The 18,052-nt window shown below is 34.5% G+C and overlaps 1 protein-coding gene across 2 annotated transcripts in view; it reads right to left on the reverse strand.

Annotated features, from left to right (window-relative positions):
- Positions 1-18,052, reverse strand: part of LOC138694887 (protein dachsous-like) — a 378,336-nt gene that overhangs the window by 254,258 nt on the left and 106,026 nt on the right. For both annotated transcript variants that reach the window (XM_069819056.1, XM_069819055.1), the window contains exons 3-4: positions 14,721-14,899; positions 10,455-10,883 (exon numbers count right to left, since the gene is read on the reverse strand). In XM_069819056.1, the coding sequence (XP_069675157.1) occupies positions 10,455-10,883; positions 14,721-14,899 (608 nt within the window). The remainder of the gene's footprint in view (positions 1-10,454; positions 10,884-14,720; positions 14,900-18,052) is intronic.

The raw sequence follows: 18,052 nt of genomic DNA on the forward strand, positions 1-18,052 counted from the left end.
TTCTTTTATAAATAAACTCCAGCCAGGGCTTCACAGAATTCTCTGCTTAATTATATGTAATCTCTCCCCGCCGCTACTGAAATCAGGGATGCACAAAATGCTAAATAATTATTTTTAAAGGGCACGCAAAACGCGTCCTTGCAGGGGATGTATGGGCTGAGATAAAGTATCTATGTGAACTCCAAGGTTGCTGGCCACTTATCTCAGGACGATTTTCGCCGTTCCGTATGAAGCAACATTAAAGAAAGTATTAAGCTCGATTCACATTATACCAGGGCTGGGCACATTACGTGATTCTGATAAATGAGCGCTGTGTGCTTTGAAGAGAGGTTCTTCCGAGCGCTGTGACGTATGCAAACTGTACGTCATTCAGTGTCGGTGCAGTGGTGACTCTGCAGTATGATGGCGAACTTTGAAGACACTAAAGCGGCCCGCTACTACCAATGCTTTTTATTTATCATGGGAGGAGGAGTTCTTTTTGGTAGAGAGCAGTGGATTAGCAAAGTGTTTAATTCGTCATAAAACACTCCAACTGATTAAGAAGTTCAATATCCAACAGAATTATTTTTTACAACATGCTAAATATATATTTTTCAGTTTATTATATTATATTATATTATATTAGTGTAATCCTTTATTACATATGTTTATATTATTAATAGCCTACATAGCCTACAACAAGGGTTGGGAAGTTCATGAAGAGGTCCACTGTATTTCTGAATACGACTCTCACAGAGGAGCGAATATAATAGCAATAAACAGGCAACAACAAAAGGCTATTATCATAGATCCAACCATACGCATGGAGAGAAATCTAAACCAAGCTCATCAGGTTGATCAGGAAAAGAGGACTATTTATTAACCTTGTATTCCCTACCTTAGTGTCAAGTATAAAATCCCTCTCTTCAATTGGTCAGGTTTATTTTTTGGTGCTCGGAGTTCTTTACCAAAATTTACATATAATTTTTTAAAACAATTATCAATATCATCTTTTGAAATTCAAAAAATCATCTCGCAAATTCTCAAAGATTCCCTGCAGATTATACAATTTCATTTATACCACTCAGAAGGCCTTAATTAAGGATATGCTAATTTTAAATAAAATCTTTTTTTTATTAGTATAATTTAGTCATCTTCTAAGATTTTATTTTACAATTGATAATCAATGGTGCTTAATTATTACACTTTATTTTATAACACTATTCATATTTAATTAATTGTATTTGTTTGCTATTCATTTCTGGATCCTCGTGGTCATCCTTAATTAAGGCCGGACGAGTTTCTCTCTCTCTCTCTCTCTCTCTCTCTCTCTCTCTCTCTTATGTAATTGTTAAAGCACTATGCGTATGGGTTATGTAAATAAGCTTAATGATTTGTGTGAGTGCACAGAGCGAAGTTTATTTCATTAAATTAATAATACTGTTATAAAGTCTCTACTGTACGATGGATAGATGTAATATCCTTATAAACTATTATGTACCGACAGACTGAATGACTAGAACAACCGTGGCTCTTGTTATATTAATGCAGGGAAGGTAGCTGTAATGTGAGTCCGCCACTGCGTGAGCATTCTGCTCTGGCTTGCCTTGCGGAGCGAGAGCAGCTCTGACCGGCTAAATGGAGCCGCTCTCATGCCCGGCCCTGCATTATACGGAACATCAACGTCACGGACCATCACCGTCACCGTCACGTCCAATGCAAACTCATTCACACTTAACGGCAAGTGACCGTCAGTTTGCCGGCGTCATCAAGATTAGAGTCAGTGCTCTCAAACAATGTCGTAGCTCCTATGAGAGACAATCAATTGCACTATAATTTTTAGGATTCATATATAAATGTCTAAGGAAAGCATAGAAAAAAATTCGAATCAAAATCTTTTATGGACAGTGAGAAAACAAATTTGAAATCAGAGCGATGATTTCTATGAGAATCCGCAGTTCTAACAGATACAAGTTGTCACTGCATAAGAAAGTCCGCCACACAAACCCCCGCATTAAACTCCTCGTAACTCGCAAACCGATACAGGTTTTGAATATCAGCCACTTTTAAAAGTAACTTCCATTCTTTCTAAACATTTCTCTCGCTTTGAACCCACATCTAATTTGAAAATAAAAAAGTTTGTCGCGTATCACTTTTGAGTGTGTTAATGTCTATTTCGAACAGGTGAAAATTTACGTTCATATAATATTGTACAAATAATGACGTTTGCAGCTTGATAACAATAATAGCTTGAGTGTTACACCATTCCATTTAAATAATAATTCATAAATCTCCTCACCATTCATGAACTAGCACAAGGGACAAAGAGTACTTAATCATAAAAATATTTACAAGTTCATTGAACAATTTATTTTGTTTTAACAATGAAGATCCTATAAGTACATAGCTGCAAAATACATTTTGAAATTAGTGGAAATATACCTACTTTAGAGAGGTAAGTGTTATAAAAAAGTAAAGATACTGTACCTCTAAATAAATGAATGAACGAACGAACGAATGAATGAATGAAGTGAAATTATTTAATATTCGTGAAAATGAGAACTGAATTTTCATTTTCTGAACTACAGACAAACGGAATTCTTTACAATAAAATTACTGGCGCATTTGACTACGTTTATAAATTATACGGCTTGGAGGTAGAAGCTAAGGCGCATATCAGGTGGGACACGGAAGAACCCTATGCACTTGAGCCCATAGAGTACTTACTTTATGCTATCTGCGTGACTGGAGTATTCTTAATTTGTTGTGAAAATTATTCTATTTCATGTAGTATATACTTACTTACTTACTTACAAATGGCTTTTAAGGAACCCGAAGGTTCATTGCCGCCCTCACATTAGCCCGCCATCGGTCCCTATCCTGTGCAAGATTAATCCAGTCCCTATCATCATACCCCACCTCCCTCAAATCCATTTTAATATTATCCTCCCATCTACGTCTCGGCCTCCCCAAAGGTCTTTTTCCCTCCGGTCTCCCGACTAACAATCTATATGCATTCCTGGAATCGCCCATACGTGCTACATGCCCTGCCCATCGCAAACGTCTGGATTTAATGTTCCTAATTATGTCAGGTGAAGAATACAATGCGTGCAATTCTGTGTTGTGTAACTTTCTCCATTCTCCTGTAACTTCATCCCTCTTAGCCCCAAATATTTTCCTAAGCACCTTATTCTCAAACACCCTTAACCTATGTTCCTCTCTCAGAGTGAGAGTCCAAGTTTCACAACCATACAGAACAACCGGTAATATAATTGTTTTATAAATTCTAACTTTCAGATTTTTTGACATCAGACTAGATGATAAAAGCTTCTCAACCGAATAATAACACGCATTTCCCATATTTATTTTGTGTTTAATTTCCTTCCGAGTGTCATTTATATTTGTTACTGTTGCTCCAAGATATTTGAATTTTTCCACCCCTTCGAAGGATAAATCTCCAATTTTTATATTTCCATTTCGTACAATATTCTGGCCACGAGACATAATCATATACTTCGTCTTTTCGGGATTTACTTCCAAACCGATCGCTTTACTTGCTTCAAGTAAAATTTCCGTGTTTTCCCTAATCGTTTCTGGATTTTCTCCTAACATATTCACGTCATCAGCATAGACAAGAAGCTGATGTAACCCGTGCAATTCCAAACCCTGCCTGTTATCCTGAACTTTCCTAATGGCATATTCTAAAGCGACGTTAAAAAGTAAAGGTGATAGTGCATCTCCCTGCTTTAGCCCCCAGTGAATTGGAAAAGCATCAGATAGAAACTGACCTATACGGACTCTGCTGTATGTTTCACTTAGACACATTTTAATTAATCGAACTAGTTTCTTGGGAATACCAAATTCAATAAGAATATCATATAATATAGTATAATGTAGTATATAAGAAAACAAACTAAAAACACAAATCTTGTGTCATTACAGATTTCCGTTTCTCTCATACACTTATCTTTTGGTACTTCAGCAGATCTGGTCTCCGGAAGCCGCTGAACAATACCTGGTGTAGACATTTATTGACACAGATGGTACAATGTGGCGTATATCATGGTAATGGCCATCCAGTCAAAGGGGGGACATAAGTTTATGATGTTTGCTTAGCGTCATATGGACTGTGCTATAAATGACGAGGTAGCGGCTACTTTAAGACCTGAAGCAGAGACATATTTCACACCTCAGTTCAGGCTCTCTTGTCCAATCTAGGCAAGGAAGACAGGACTTCAGTACTGGACTGTATCTGAGAGCTTTGTGGTGGAAAAAGCTGTTTTGTGAGAGATTTTCTCTCAGTTTTTCTTTTCCCTTGTCAATCTTATTTCATAATTTCTCCACTATTACTCTATCATAGTAATATCTTCTTTGAATAGCTTCTGTGGCTGGAAAAATACAAAACATTGGACGATTTTTTTCATATTCAGTATCTTAAGATTGTGTTTAACCGAACATGAATCAGAATTTAATATTTTCATAATTTTGTCTGAAGGTCAAATGAAGACCTTAATCGGTCATTGCGAAAAGGGATCATCTAGGATTTTTTTTTTTTTTTTCAGAAATTCACTTTTTCTTATATTCGACCTCTCGGAACGTCAGGTCATCCATTCCATATAAAACAGATTATTTATTTCCTTAACTCTGCTTGAAGGCCTTTGCAAGTCGGGCGGCCATTGTCAAAACAGATCATCACACGTAGATGTTTGTTCCAAATGCGAGAAATTGAGCAGCAGCAGAATTACTTGTGCATAAAAGATGGGGCAATAGAGTCTATTCCAAACTACATAAAATCCTTGAGACAAGAGAGTTCTTCGATTATATGCAAAAACCTCAATATTTCAGCTTTGCCAGTACAGGAGAACTTTTACTACAGAGAACTGTAGCTGAACAAATTTTGCATTCAACATATGAAAACAAAGTAATATTTCATACTTACCATGAAGTGGAAGGACATAAATGTTCGGACAAAGTCTGCTCTCTTCTCATCCATTACATCAATGAACACTTATCGCCTGAGATCAAAGAATTACACTGACTTCAACTGACCCCACAGATAAAATTCCAAAAGTATCAGACCTGGCGATCTCGGTGACCATTATTCCGAAACTGAAGCAATTGCGATTCCATGATCATAGAAACTACTCTTCTTATTTCTCACCTTAGAACATGGACAAAAAGTTTGTGCACATACTTTTCAATTGTATACTGTATTTACGCAAGAAAGAGACTTTGAGAATTATTTCCATTGCATACAAACTCGAGCGAGAGAATTGAAAATGTATTTTCATCCTTCACAAACTTAATAGAACTGTAAAATAATCTTCATCCCAAATGGGCAAATTTAAGCACTGGAGTACTTCTTCATTCCACACATACTTAAGCATGATAACCGGAAATTTATACTTCATCCCACACAGACTTAAGCAGAACCGTAGACTTACACTTCAGCACACACAGACTTAAGCAGAACAACCGGAGATTTAGACTTCAGTCCACACAGATTTAAAAGCAAAACAACCGGAGATTAACACTTCAGCCCACACAGACTTCAACAAAACAACCAGAGATTTAAATTCAGCCTGCACAGACTTAAACTCGAAAGCCGAAGATTCACACTTCAATCCACTCAGACTTAAGCAACACAACTGGAAATATACACTTCAGCCCAGACAGAATTAAGTAAGACAATGAAAATTTACACATCAGTCCACACTGGCTTAAGCAGGACAACCAGACATTTCCACTTCAGTCCACAAAGACTTCAGCAAGACAACAGAATAATTTACACTTCGACCCATGCAGATTTAAGAAAGATAAATAATCGAAGATTTACATTAGCCCACACAGAGTTTAGCAAGACAACTGCAGATTTACACTTCAGCCTATAAAGCTTCAGCAAGACAACCGGAAATTTAAGCCAGTCCACACAGACTTTAGCAAGACAACTGGAGATTTAGACTTCAGCAAGATAACTGGAGATTTACAATTCTACCCACACAGAACTTCAGCAAGACAACTGGAGATTTACACTTCTGCCCACACAGAACTTCAGCAAGACAACTGGAGATTTACACTTCTGCCCACACGGATTTACATGAGAAAACTAAAGTTTATCTTCATCCCATACAGAGCTATAGAATTGAAGATTTATCGCGACCTCATGTAAATTTAAACGAACGCTTTTCTTTTGTAGTGTCTAAGGTGAGAGCAATTATTGAGAGCTGAATCTATCCATTAGGGATTTAAATTAGCTCTGAAGATATCTGGAGTCCACAGAAACTGTATTATCTTCTGTCAACACGAAATTGTGTTTAATCTACGTTGTCTCAAGTAAGTGGAGCAGAGTTCTCTCATTCCATATGAAGTGTTTGTTTTGTAGTTCAAGCCACGGAGTACTAAATGAAGCAGTTACTCCTGAGTAGCTAATTTTATTTTAGAATCTCTATGTAATTTTATTCAATCAGTGTATCATAATTTCTTATTTATTTTTTAATTATAATGGAGCTAAGATAGAATTATAATGATAATAAAAACTCAATAAACTCTGAGAAAACTTTACGTATAATTTATGTTCACGAAACTTTCTTAGAATCCTATGGAGTTTTGAATACAGGACTCTTTAATTAGTGAAAGTCATCAGATAATTGACTGAGCAGCGACTAGACACTTTTCTATAGTAATTTTAATCTTACGGAGCCAACATCATTCTTATATTTAATTTTAGCATTGCCCGAGGCACTACAGAGGAAAAAAATGCTGACATTTGAATTGGGATTCTTAAGGCTGGTTTAATCGAGAGGAATTTGTCAAGAGGATTTAATGTTTTGGCAAATATAAATGATGCTTAATGTACGGCTGAAAGGTCCGAATTATGAAGAGCTATTACGAAATACAACTATTTACCGCAAAAGTGACTTATCTGACTTGTGGATGAAAAGTGGAACAACTCAAAAATGCTACTTGCACCACTATAATTCCACTACGTAACATCACAATGATTAGGCCTATGTTGCTACTGATGTTTACAACCGCAGTGAAGTATACAAAGTTTTAATATGATAGATTAGATGTGCGCTGGTTCCAAACTCATTAAGGATGTTAGATTTTTAAAGTAGTTGAAATATTTTGCAAGATATCCTTCAGAAAATAAATAAGGTAGGGGATACAGCGAAATATTGTAGAAGAAACCTGTGTTTGAATAGGTGGGGTGGGGTCCTGGCAAAAATTTACACGTCGTCTACTGGCAACGTAAAAATTCAAAACTCAATTTCATAGTCAACATTCTCAACCACCTTCCTATCATCGTTTTCTGTGGTTTGTTCGCAGCCTTTGAAGGTTCAAGGGCAAATCCGTTGCAATATTAGAGTTTCAACTCGAACGCCTTTACACAGAATATAAACAAAACTTATTGTCTCGGCCAATTCCTCTACACAACCAATTCCGTAAATCTACAATACGACTCTAGAAAGACAGAAGTGGTTTTTCTTATGTACATATCTGTGGCCGGGAAGAAAAAGGTCTTAAGTAAAAATTTTATACTTTTCAGGAGAGCAGTAGAAAGATTGAAATTGGTGTCAATTATAGAGTTTTTTTAATTGAGTTTTTTCCTGGATATTATTTGTTTATATTTCTTCTAAAATAAGTAATGTTGCTCATTTAACAATTTTCTTGATTATTTCCAAAAATAGCCGCACTTAAGCCCTTTTAAGGCTAGAAGCCAAACTGAGTAGAAGGGACTATTAAACATAAGACCTTTTTCATGTCAAAATAAATGAGAAATGTAAATTATTAGGAATGCAAAATAGGTATTAAACAATTATAGGACTGTTTACCCTGGTTCTTAAACTTTTAAAAGCAAAGGGCATCAGTATGTGGTAAAATAACTAAAATACAAGTTAGACCTTTTTAATAGGGAAGCATGGAAAGGAAACGTGTGATGTTTGTAAGGAATAAAGTATTAACTATTCTTAAGTCCTTTATTCTGTGTGTGCTAGATTCAAAAAGTACTTAGGACATTTGGTAACGCTCTATAAATCCAGTCAGGAGTCTTATTTGACTTTAACCATTTAACAGGCTGTAGAGAATTGTTTCAGCCTTCAGAATATATAAAAATCTCATTTTCACAAAAAAATTGACTTAAGACCTTTTTCCTTCCGGCCACATGTTTTTTTCTCATTCTCTTGGCTCAAATTTTGTTTCTTCTGTTTGTATTTACGTCATACTATTATGTTCAATGAACTAACAAGCGTTCAACCGTATCGGCGAAATATTGAACTAAACGTCTTACGCTGTTCTTACAATTGGAGAGCGCATGTAACATCAGACCTACCAACTTACGAGAGTTCAAATGAGGGAGATGAGAAATAACTTATAGTAGAGGATATCCTTTTTCAATTATAATAATAATAATAATAATAATAATAATAATAATAATAATAATAATAATAATAATAATAATAATAATAATGGGGTCAAAATAATATAAAACACGAAAGTTATGCGAACACTTATAAAGGAAGTCAGGAGCTAATTTCGGATGACTCGCACAATACACATTAAAGTTGGTAGATCTGTAATTTAATCACAAACTGATGAAAACATACCTAATTAAGATATGGCTCGACTCTTGACAGCACAGAACATTTAAGGTGAGATCAGAGGCCCTATGTTACCAATGTTAAATTAAACACTTCAGAAGCTTTAGAGATATCTCTATGAAAATTTTACTGCTGATTGTTTCTTATCTTGAACAGCTGAGCTCTTATTCAGAAAGTGTACTTTGTGATAAAAAAAATAAGTTACGATTTTCTTTGTAATCGACGCTATAAATAAAAATGAAATTACATTAATATTTAGAAAGTGCACTTTGTAAAAAAAAAATAAGTTGCGATTTTCTTTGTAACCGACTTTTTAAGAAAAATTAAATTGCATTAATACACAGAAAGTGAAGGTCTACTTTATGGAAGAAAAAAAAAATTACGATTTTCTTTGTAACTGACATTTTTAAGAAAAATGAAATCACATTAATATTCACAAAGTGTACTTTGTGAAAAAAAATGTTAAGATTTTCTTTGTAACCAATATAAAAAAATGAAATTACATTAATATTCAGAAAGTGTACTTTGTGAAAAAAATAAGTCAAGACTTTCTTTGTAACCGATATTTTTAATAAAAATGAAGTTATATTAATATTCAGAAAGTGTACTTTCTGAATAAGATAAGTTACAATCCTTGCAACCGATATTTTTTAAGAAAAAATGAAATTACATTAATATTCAGAAAGTGTACTTTGTGAAAAAGATAAGTTACAATTTTTTTGTAACCGATATTTTTAAGAAAAATGAAATTACATTAATATTCAGAAAGTGTACTTTATGAAAAAAAAAAGTAAGATACGATTTTCTTTGTAACCGACATTTTTAAGAGAAATCGACTTTTTAAGAAAAATAAAATTGTATTATTATTCATGCACAACAAAGTTTGTATTCAAATGATCAAAACTAGAGCGTGGCAATCAATGTAACAGTATAGACAAGATATCAAATTTTCATGTTTCTAGCTACTTTAATTTCTGCGAAAAAGATACAATCATGTTGTGAATTTTTAACTTCCGAGAAAATGAGCGAAAAAGTATATACTGTATTAGAAAAACTTACGCTTTCAAAAACACGTGATACTAAACTTATTTTGAAAATTCACAACGAAGTCAGCCATTACAGTCTTGGACAATGTCACCAACTTATGAAATTAACATTCAACTACAAAACACGCCACACTACAATCTTCTTTACCTAATAATTTCAGAGATATCTTTATGCAATAGTGAGGGATAAGGAAAAAAAAGTAGTTTGGGACATAAAACATTTTGCGTAATTAAAATCACTTTCAATTACATTTTATATATAGCAAATAACGTAAGAAATTACAAATGACTATTTGCGACAAAATAAAACGAAATTTTTATATTTTATTTCACAATTTGACTTCTACTCTCATCATTAGTTAAGTTTCAATTCTGAATTTAGCCAAGCTTCTTCTGAAAAGATAGAGGGCTCTGGAGGATAAAGAAGGAAGCAAAATAGAAAATGAATTTTTTTATTTTAGTAGGTAATTTTACTATGCTTTATCAACATCTAAGGTTATTTAGCGTCTGAATGAGATGAAGATGATAATGCCGGTGAAATGAGTCTGGGGTCCAGCACCGAAAGTTACCCAGCATTTGCTCATATTGGGTTGAGGGAAAACCCCGGAAAAAACCTCAACCAGGTAACTTGCCCCAACCGAGAATCGAACCCGGGCCACCTGGTTTCGCGGCCAGACGCGCTAACCGTTACTCCACAGGTGTGGACTGGAAAATGGACAATAAACTTTCAATAACGACTCAGTGACCTAAGAAGGCGTCATCGTTATACAGGGCTATGATTTAGATTAAATTTAATTTAACATTCAAACTCATAATTTAGAATTCTTACCTGTGAATTCACGGGCAGGGACTCCAAAACATCCACCGTATACTCCGCCCGCTCGAAGACAGGTCTGTTGTCATTGACATCCTGCACTTCGACCAGAACTGTGAGGTTGGCAGAGAGCGGGGGTTCCCCTGTATCAGTGGCGATGACGACCAAACTGTGGCGCTGAGCCGTCTCGTAGTCGAGGTGCCTGGAGAGGGTGAGGTGTCCCAGACGGGGGTCAACCGCGAACAGACCCCCGGAAGAAGAGACCCCTCCCGAAGAGCTTGCAAGTCTATACCGCACAACACCGTTTCTTCCTGAATCGCGATCCCTGGCGTGGGCGGCATAGAGGGGAATTCCCAGCTCTACGTTCTCCGGAACCGATATCCGCACCGTGCTAGAGTCGAACTCAGGAGCATTGTCGTTCACGTCTTCTATCCCGATGTTAACCTGAAAGAAGGAACATGTCCACAGTTAGATCAATAATATTATTTTTAGGACTTCGTTGTTATTACTGGTGTAAAATATTTGAGAGCATAACTCCGTTACAATTGTTTAGTGTTTCAAGTATGCCAAAATTATTTAATTTAGTTTAATTTGTGAATGAACAAGTAGATCACAGAGCGACGTATCCTCGGCCGTCTTATGGCCAGATGGGAGAATACACTTTGAGTTAGATTTTTTAGCCTAATCTTGTTGTGGTAGTAGTAGTAGCAGTAGTAGTAGTAGTAGTAGTAGTAGAACCTATAATAGTAGTAGTAGTGGTAGTAGTAGTAGGCCTAGTAGTAGTAGTAATAATAATAATAATAGTAGTAGTAACCTGTAGTAGTAGGCCTACTAGTAGTAGTAGTAGTAGTAACCTGTAGTAGTAGGCCTACTAGTAGTAGTAGTAACCTGTAGTAGTAGTAACCTGTAGTAGTAGGCCTACTAGTAGTAGTAGTAGTAGTAGTAACCTGTAGTAGTAGTAACCTGTAGCAATAGGCCTAATAATAGTAGTAGTAACCTATAGTAGTAGTAGTAGTAGTAACCTGTAGTAGTAGTAATAATAGTAGTAACCTGTAGTAGTAGTAATAGTAGTAGTAGTAACCTGTAGTAGTAGGCCTAGTAATAGTAGTAGTAGTAACCTGTAGTAGTAGGCCTAGTAATAGTAGTAGAAGTAGTAACCTATAGTAGCAGTAGTAACCTGTAGTAGTAGTAATAATAGTAGTAACCTGTAGTAGTAGGCCTACTACTACTACTACTACTACTAGTAGTAGTAGTAGTAGTAACCTGTAGTATTAGGCCTAGTAGTAGTAACCTGTAGTAGTAGGCCTAGTAATAGTAGTAGTAGTAGTAACCTATAGTAGTAGTAACCTGTAGTAGTAGTAACCTGTAGTATTAGGCCTAGTAATAGTAGTAGTAATAACCTATAGTAGTAGTAGTAGTAGTAGTAACCTGTAGTAGTAGACCTAGTAATAGTAGTAGTAGTAACCTGTAGTAGTAGTAGTAATAGTAGTAACCTGTAGTAGTAGGCCTAGTAATAGTAGTAGTAACCTGTAGTAGTAGGCCTAGTAATAGGAGTAGTAGTAACATGTAGTAGTAGTAGTAGTAGTAGTAGCAATAGTAGTAGTAACCTGTAGTAGTAGTAATAGTAGTAGTAGTAGTAGTAGTAGTAGTAGTAGTAGTAGTAGAACAAGAAGACAACTATTATAATTTCCACCTGTGGCACACAAAGTAGAACACCAGGAATGCAAAAAGAGCATTCAGTCATTCATAGTGTAGTGCCCAACAGCAGGTCTTGCACTGCAAATCCATTATTCTCCAATCTTTGTTATTTTCCGCCTTCCTCTTAGTCTCCGCATATGATCCATATATCTTAATGTCGTCTACCTATATATTTCATCAATATTTTATTTTATCTATTTTTATAATTAATATGTTATATTTTATAAAATATTTATATATTTTATCAATTTTTATATATTTAAGTATTATTTAACAAACATACAACATTATAACATGAGTTCTATGTAGACCTATTTATATTTTACAGGCTGTTAAAAAAACTATCCAATATTTTAGGAGGTGCTAATATGCATCAAAACAAGAAAAAAATGTCTAATAAACATGGGTCCTACAACACATACTTTCTGAGATCTGAACACTTGCTCATAGGAGGTGCTCAATGTGACGTCCATTCACGGCAATGCATTCTTCTGCCCTTCGGCATAAGGAAGCACGCACTCTTTGAAATTGACCTGGTTGTTCTTCATAATCAAAAGTCTAGGGGATTTATATTTGAGGAACGAGCAGGCCAAGGTATGGGGCCTCCCAATCAATCCAGCGGTCCTGAAATGTTAGCGTCAGGTGTTCACGCTCATTGTGGAAAAAATGTGCTGGTGTGCCATCGTGCATGAACCACATCTATAGTCTTTGTTGAAATGGCACATACTCCAGCAAGGTAGACAATACGTTAATAAGAAAGCCCTGGTAACGAGCCCCAGTTAATCTCCGTGGTAGCACGTATGGCTCTTAATCTATCGCCAAGAACACCTGCTCATACGTAGATTGAGAATCGGTGCTGATGCCTTGTTTCTTCAAGTGCATGGAGATTTTCACCAGCCCACACATGCTGATTACGAAAATTCACAATACCATCTCTGCTGAACCCTGCTCATATCCGCAACCAAAATTTTCTTTTCTGTATTCCTTGCGACGTATCAGTATTCCATGCCAGGGGTGTCAACTACGGTATGATTATCTGGTAGCCTGCTGTATTGTAGGGCAGAAAAATGCATTGCCATAAATGGATGTCACATTGGGCACCTCCTCTGAAAAAGTGTTCAGATCTCAGAAAGTATGTGTTGTTATTAGACATTTTTGTCTTCTTTTGATGCATACTATCATCTCCTAAAATATTGGACACTTTTTTAACATCCTGTATATTATATTACGCACATTTTCGGCAAGTTAGTAAATTCATATGCAAATCAATTAAAATTGACATATCTCCTACAACTAAATTAAGACATTTACTACATATAACTCATGATTTTAATTTTATTGTTATATCATACACAAATTCATCACAGTGAATACATTCTACATTGGACGTACGTTTAGATATCGTTAAAAAAAATAAGTATCTGATGATGCAGCACAGGCGAAAACGTTCAAATATTTCTTTTAGTAATGTATATTAGCAAATATTAATTTGCAATAAAAATGATAAATCATATGATTGGAAAAACTTTAAATAAATTTTATAATCTTGTAATCGATTTATCTGAAAACCAAAATGAATTCTAAAATTTATGCATGAGGATGGAAAAAAATATATTTAACGTCTAGTAATAGGAAGCACATTGAGAGCTGATAAATACGAAATAAATACTTTCACCAAAACATAGTTACCCTAAACGCTCACTTATCCCTGTTTACCCTATGTTTTCAGATAAGAACCTGCCGGCTAAGATGCTGCTTTTATGTCCATCTCACTTACTATGCAGTACCTCATTTATATAATAAAACACATCCATATCTGTTGTATTATGACAAGAAGAAACCTTGCCTAGTGTCTCTCACAACGCTTCCTGGAAACTATAACAAGCAATACGGAGAAATTTAAATAATGTATAAGAAGATGCATATCGTCTGCAGAGGGACATGACTACACGTCCTTAATTTTTCGTTTCTTTTTCTAGGTTTCTATTCTTTTACTTCTGTAGATATTTCGAAGAAAGTGCGTCAAGACAATGAGTGATGTTCAACCATGAAGCCGTGCAAATAATTTTGTTCCTGAATTCCAAAGGAAGCAAAACTGATACCGCCAAGGATGGAAGGGAAAAACCGAAATGAAAACGAACATCGCGATTTTCTGTTATTATTACAGTAGCCTATCTGTAAATGATAGACAAAATTTACATCGTCGCTGCGCCTCCAAATTCCGCGTGTGTTTTTAAAAAGATTTTGAAGAGAAAGAAAAAGCATTGTCACTTTTAATGAATTTATATGGAGTTTGACTCGTTCAATGTCCACAATTCAGTATCACAGACCTTTACAACAGGGAGTTTCTTCCAGCATCCCATCGTCACTAACTATCATAAAGACTTTAGTGAGCTACAATCAATAGCTATAACCACAAGTTTTCTCTGTTCACTCCACGCACACTATTGCCGTCACCTCAGTTGCAATGGCGTCTGTCTACCGACAGAACAATTCCGCGTGGTGTTAAGTGAAGTTTTGCTCAGTTCGCATAACCAAATTTTTTACCACAATTAATTTTTATAAAAGTATTTTTGCACTCACCTGGGTGTGCCCGTAAGCTGGAGGGTCCCCGCTCGTGGCCTGGACGTTCAGAAGCACAGATTGATGTGCCTCGTGATCTAGACCGGAGGCTGTTCGGATTGTTCCGGTCACTGGATCGATGCTGAAGTAGCCGTCCGGGTCCCCAGAATAAATAGAATATCTCACAGAGCTTCTTGAACCTGTAACAGAGAAAAGAATCACATTGTAATTCGAATCTAGTTTTACAATAAAATTACTGACCAAACTTCTGCTATGTCAAATGCTACCTCATACAAAACTGCTCAATTTACACCTTCCGTGGTAAGAATAAGCATGAGTATATAGAATATACTGGGCTTTTTTTTAGTAAATACTCATGTTAATAAGAATAAAAACATTTGAGTACCTACTCATTTTTGATTACATACTCATAACATGGAAGCATAGTAAAATATACTCAAGCATCCATCTTGTACAGAATATATACTCATGCTTGATAAGAATAAAAGCTAGTATATTCTCATATTTATAAGTTCATTCTCATGTTATTCTGAGTATGGTTTGTAGCAGACTCAATTCTGAGTTTTTGTTGATTTGTGTTCAGTTTAAAGTTAAATAAAAAAAGGCAGAATTTATGAACGATGTAGTGCCTCATTGAAAAATATAGAAAAAGACGTGAACTTCAGAAGTCTTTAACGCTTCACAAAAGTGAATGAGAAAAAGGTTAAACACGTATTTGTTATTCATAAAAAACATAACCTATAAAACTATGAATGGCTATCAAATTATAAGGTTAGATTGTATTGGTAAAAATAAATAACAATTACAGTTTATTTTGTAAAATTTGAAATGCAGAATGCAATTACTTCTAACTTTAAAATTATATGTAGGCCTATACATAATTCTCCATAATAAAAAATAGAATTAGCATAACTGGAATTATAGAAATGGATTGTAACCTCTATCCAACATCCTGTAATAACTATTTCCCAGTACTACTTTCTTGTTTCCTGTTTTATTAACGTCACTTATCTGATTCACTCTCTCTTTCATATTTATTTATTATTCATTTATTTATTTACTTACTTATTTAATTAATTAATTAAATTATTTATTTGTTTATTTAGTATATTTATTTATTAACTTATTTATTTAATTAGTTTTATTTATTATTACATTTATTTTATTTATTTAATTAATTAATTATTTATTTAACGATTTATTTAATTAGTTAATTAATTATTAAATATATTTAATTATTTAATTTATTCAACTATTTAATTGATTTTATTTATTTATTTAATTGTTTAATTATTTATTTATTAATTTAATTATGTATTTTATTTATTTATTGATTTAATTAATTAATTATATTTTTTTATTTATTTATCCATTATCAAAATTTACAAAAGGCAAAACAACACAAACATTCAAAGTGCTTATTCTAGAGTTCTCCACAGTATTTTGTGTTATGGAATCCATGTTTCGAGTACCTAAAATTATTCTTCTACAGAAACTGACCAGTATGACTGGCTCGGCTTATGATGCACACTGGAGGCCACTGTTTTCCGTAGCTATGGCTGAGTTTAATCAATTACCTCAGGAAGCCCATATTGTTAGTTATAATATATTTAAAATTATACTACATAGATGGCTGGTAAATAATCCGTTTTATTCCATGAGTATTTTTTTATTATAATGTTAGTGTACTACTTATTATCTTTGTATTTGCTTATTGTAATCATTTTTTATATTCATGTTATTCCTTTCATTTGCATATATAATTTCATCATTTGTATTTTATAAATTTAAATGACTGTATACAGATACGGAAATAAAACTTGGAGCGAATCTTGTTGGGAGTCCACCTGTATGTAGGCAACAACTTCGCACGACTGTCCACAAGTAGCATATGCAGGGGCTTCTGTTTACTGCACATGCGCAGTGTGTTGTAAGCGAAAATTATACAATAAGGGAAATTTTATTTCCGTATCTGTACATAGCGTCTATTTTGACACCCATGAGTGTAATAAAGAATAGAATAAATAAAGTGGAATATCTTTAATAAGATGACCAGGATTCAATCTGGGAAGATTCTATGAAATTTTCACTGGAAAACGTTGCTACAAGACAGGTTTTCTTCTCGTTCATATTTATTCTGACCACACTGTAGTTTTAATGAAACATGTCATCATATTATCGTCTCTGAATAGAATCTGTAGTTGAGAATGGATGTTAAATAGTCAACATTCGGTTAATGCTAAAATCAATAAAAGATAAAATAATATTAAAACGAAAACACGAAATATTGAAATAAAGAAATTCTATGTAAATGACTAGATGTAAAATACTAAACGTTCGTAGGCTTATCTGTGTATCGATGTTGCACACTCTTCGCCATGAAATACAGCCACCCATGATATATTGCAAAAGACCGCAATGGTATTAGATATTTGTTTAATTCACAGCCATGATAAGTCTCCCAAACTGGCCCTATTCAGCCCCTTCCACTCCGAATAAATTACTCCCCACAAATTAATGTAAAGTTAAAGCTATCAGTTTCAGAAATAAATGCAGAATGGAATTAGATCTTCTGATCTTGACATTTTACTTTTCTACACTTCCTCACTCCGCACATCAGCATGTTTTAGATGTACTTCACAATGACAGCAGGTCATGGGCTTGCTTCCACGGAAGCCTTTATACATTTAACTAGACGCAAATCCGGTGCAATAACTGTTCGCAGTTACTGTGTAAATACAGAATGAGAAAGTACACTCTTCACTTTTATTGCAGAAATGTTCGTGACCATTCGAAGACAGCCTGACCCAACCGTGATCAAATCAGAAGCATTTCTACGTTTCTTTTGATCCTATAAATTTCAATCATGAACAAGGTTAACTGAAAATTAGAATAGAGTTCTTCTAGAAAGATATCTATATTACAATTTCTCGTTCTAAAAGTAATAACACTAGTCTATACAGGATGTATCATAAACACACGAGCACAGCTTCGAAGATTAAAAACAGAAAAAAAAAAAAAAAAGTAATATGATTGCATATCTGCCTTCAATTTGTTTCTCAATAACAGACAAGAGATGTAATCCATGAAACAGATTTTCGTTTCGCATGGAACGTTGTAAACCAATTGAGGATTGTTTTTGCAAAACTTGCTAACTGCAAAATATGCAAAATTGAGATTTTGATGGATTCGTTAACATAAGGCAGGCCTCTATATGATGTTCAAGGCGACTTAGTAAAATTGGATTATTTCTCTTCATTGTAGTGTGTCAAAGTGTGATCGTTTTTTCAAACTTGCTTACTCCTAAGCGAGAGTTAGCAGCAAAATTTGCT

Source organism: Periplaneta americana, chromosome 2, assembly GCF_040183065.1.
Source record: "Periplaneta americana isolate PAMFEO1 chromosome 2, P.americana_PAMFEO1_priV1, whole genome shotgun sequence".
In the NCBI taxonomy this organism is placed as follows: Eukaryota; Metazoa; Arthropoda; class Insecta; order Blattodea; family Blattidae; genus Periplaneta; species Periplaneta americana.